General features: G+C 38.5%; 1 protein-coding gene across 1 annotated transcript; it reads left to right on the top strand.

The window, feature by feature from the left end:
* Nucleotides 1-857: 857 nt before the first annotated feature.
* On the top strand, nucleotides 858-2,349 carry LOC111584897 (uncharacterized). The gene has a single exon (XM_055005297.1). The coding sequence runs from the start codon at nucleotides 864-866 to the stop codon at nucleotides 1,674-1,676; it is 813 nt and encodes a 270-aa protein (XP_054861272.1). The 5' UTR covers nucleotides 858-863; the 3' UTR covers nucleotides 1,677-2,349.
* Nucleotides 2,350-3,704: the final 1,355 nt, after the last annotated feature.

The following is a 3,704-nucleotide window of genomic DNA, read 5'->3' as shown; positions in this document are numbered from 1 at the left end:
AGACAGACAGACAGAGACGGATAGATAGAGCCAATAGCCAATATGTCGATATTGTCCAACTCACAATTCCCGATTCCGATATCAACCGATACTGATATATGTGGGCGTGGAAATAATTCAAATCCACAGATATATTGTTAGGCACAGCAAGGTTGTTCCTGCAGCCACACGACTTGTTTAGACGCTTCACGATGCATTTTGATGATGTGATCATTTGCGCGCTGGTAAATGCTGGCGAAATCCAGGCATTATTTTATTGGTTTTCATGATAGGCAAAAAAACCCCGATAATGATATTGACCGATATTTCATTCCGATACCAATATCTGGCCAAAAATATCAGTAACAATAGTATTTTAGTCTTTTATTACATTTGACTGTGAAGTTACTTTTTTTACTGTAATAAAATTAGCAAAAATATTTTTACTTTGCAAACATTTTACAATTTTTTCAAAGAAAAATTATGTCTGTTAATGGATTGAAAATTTAGAATTTTTTAAAATTATGTTACAAAGTTTCCCTGTTTTGTTAAATTAGTTAACAAATAAAAATTACTGAAAAAAAGTATGAATTCACATGCTAGCCATAAGAAAACAGGAACAAACTGTACCAACAGCCACAATTGAAATGTGTTATTTAGCACAATTGTAGAATGACAATGCATTCTGAAATGTACACGTTGAAAGATTTTTGGGAGCCAACTTGTTTCCTGAAAAGGGGGAGAAAAGAATGAGAATAAAAATGCAGTAGAAAGTGATCTCATTGCACTTTAGTTAACTGTAAGACAGTCAGTGGACTGATGCCACAGTAAGACTTGTTCATTTTCAGATGTTTTCTTGTTTCTGGTTCATTTTTTTCCTCCACATGCATCATCTCTTCACCCGAGGCCACCTGACCGCCTCCCCGGTGGGAGTGGCAGCTCCACGGGGAACTCATCATCACTTTAAAACGCACCAGAGACTTGGCACAAAAGAAGCGCTCGCAGGCGAGCAGAGGCGCACGGGGAGTGTCTCTTATTACACCGGAGGGAAACGGCGTTTGGCACTTTTACGCACCGCCTTGAAGAGTCTCTATAAATCAGGTAAAAACGTGGACTTCGAGTTGAAGAAACTTAGTTTTTGTTTGGCACCGCTTCGGTTACAGCTCCGGGGATGCGGATGGAGTCTTTACGCACCAAAGCTGTGGCACACCTCGAGGTTTGGTTGTATATTTGAGAAGCGTTTTTGTTCCAATCTCGTCGTTTCTTTAACTGAACAGTCACATGACGTAAAGTTTCGCTCGGAGTCCAGGTTTTGCGGAGAGACTTTGCGCCTTCCAGCTGGAGTTTTGCTTCTGTTAACCCGCAAACCAAACATGAACGTTTCTCTCTTCGACGTGACGCAGGGCGCGCTGTTTAACGGGAGCCTCGCCGGGACTCTGGCCACCGGGAACGGCACCGAAAACGTGGTGACCGGCGACGGCGGCGGCTCCCTGGTGCTGCTGCAGGACGAGCGCAAACTGTTCTTGATGCGGGTGGTGCAGATCGCGGTGTTGTGCGTGCTGTCGCTCACCGTCATGTTCGGGATATTTTTCCTCGGCTGCAACCTGATGATCAAGTCGGAGAGCATGATTAACTTCCTGGTGAAGGACCGGAGACCCTCCAAAGACGTGGAAACGGTCATGATCGGGCTCAGCTAGCGCACCGGCGATCAGGTACCGAGGAGCTGCACCTGCATGTACTCATCCAAGACGCTCTGTGTGTGTCCTCCTGAGGAAAGATATGCAAAAACTTCACATTTCCTTCCAAAAAAAAAAATTAAAAATTAAAAAAACGACTGCAGGAGAGTAGTCCAGCGACCAGTGTGTGTGCGTAAAGTTCGTGCGTAAAATCCGGGCAGTTGTTTACACGTGGGCCGATCTGTTGAATATTTTGGAGTGAATTTCATATTGCCAACTTGAACAAAGTGCTGACAATGTTTACAAGCTGTTACCTCATTTTTGGGTTGCTTTTGTTTTCTTTTTGTAAATGATAATGTTTTAAAAATTAGTTCCAAAAGCATGATTGTGAATTCTTATAGCTGCACGCCTGCCAGTGTTCTCCGTGGACGTGATGGATATGTGGGTATTCTCTATACAAAGTATTTTTTCCTGTTTGGTAAATACACTCTAAATACTGAAATCTTGACGTTCTTTTTCCCAACAGAACTCCTTCTCAGCTTTATGGAGTGTTCTGGTTCTCCTGTTTGGCATGCTTTGATCTGTGAGGTGATTTTTTGGACGAGTTTTGCACTTTTGAAATCACTGATGCTGCATGAATTATTTTGTACCAAATACTTGAAATTGCAGCATGCAATTAAAACATTGAAATGAGCATATTAACTTTGTCATCTCTTAATTAACTCCCATATTTCAGCACTTTTGGTATTTAATGAACAGAATCGGTTTCAGGATATCCAGATTATTGGAGTTTTTCTCTTCTAATCCTATGTTTAACTCAATTATTAATTCAGAAGTGAACTGATCTCTGAGGAAACTTTACTTTTTAATTTTTAAACTGAAATCTAATCAAACTTTTCTCTCATCACATTTGCTCATCATTCATGCACAAGATGGAAGCATTACATTAAAACGTTAATAAACAAAAGCAGGCGCAGTTTTAACCAAAACAACAAAACACAAGACAAAACTATGTAAGCAAGATGGAAAAGAAAGATCTGATGTAAAACAACAAAAACAAGACACAAAACATCACAAAAAGGGCACAAAATAATACAAGCAAGATACAAAAGAAGGAAACAGAAGTCACAAAACGACAAAAACGAGACAAAACAAAATAAAGAGACAAAATGTACACCAAATAACACAAACTAGACACAAAACGACAAGCAAGACAAAACAGGATGTAAACAAGCTATAAAATGACACAACCTACACAAAAATAGACACAAAATGACACAAGCAAGATACCAAAGAAAAATGAGACCTAAAACAACAGAAACAAGACACAAAAAGACAAAAAAAAGACACAAAAGAGTAAAAATTAAAGACAACATCACACAATCGGGACTCAAATAGACAAAAACAGGACACAAAATGACCAAAAAAGGGCACAAAATAACACAAGCGAGATACAAAAGACAAAGGAGACAAGACAGCAGAAACAATACACATACAAAAAAACAAGCCACAAAATGACAAAAACAAGACAAAATGACACAAAAAGGCCACAAAATCACACAAGCAGGATAGAAAAGAAATACAAGTCACAAAACAACAAAAATAAGATGCAAAGGGATAAAAAGGAGATATAAAACTACACAAACGAGACACAAAATGATTCACAAAAAAGGCCACAAAATGACAGTAGTAGGGTAAAAAAACAGACATAACAAAAACAAGACACAAAAGGATTAAAACAAGATATAAAACGACACAAGCGAATCAGAAATGGGACACAAAATGTCACAAGCAAGATACAAAAGAATAAATGAGACACAGAATGACAAAAAGAAGAAACAAAAGGATGAAACAGACATAAAACAACATAAAGGAATCACAAACGCAAGGATGTCAAAGAATAAAATGAGTCACAAAACAACAGAAAAAAGACACAAGGGGATGAAAACGAGATATAAAACTACACAAACAACGTACAAAGACAAAAACGACATTAAATGAGACAAAAATGGGCACAAAACGACTCAAGATGCAAAAGGATAAAAACAT

This window comes from Amphiprion ocellaris, chromosome 19, assembly GCF_022539595.1.
Source record: "Amphiprion ocellaris isolate individual 3 ecotype Okinawa chromosome 19, ASM2253959v1, whole genome shotgun sequence".
Classification (NCBI taxonomy): domain Eukaryota; kingdom Metazoa; phylum Chordata; class Actinopteri; family Pomacentridae; genus Amphiprion; species Amphiprion ocellaris.
Note: the sequence above shows the minus strand (reverse complement) of the source record. Positions and strands in the feature narration are given on the sequence as shown.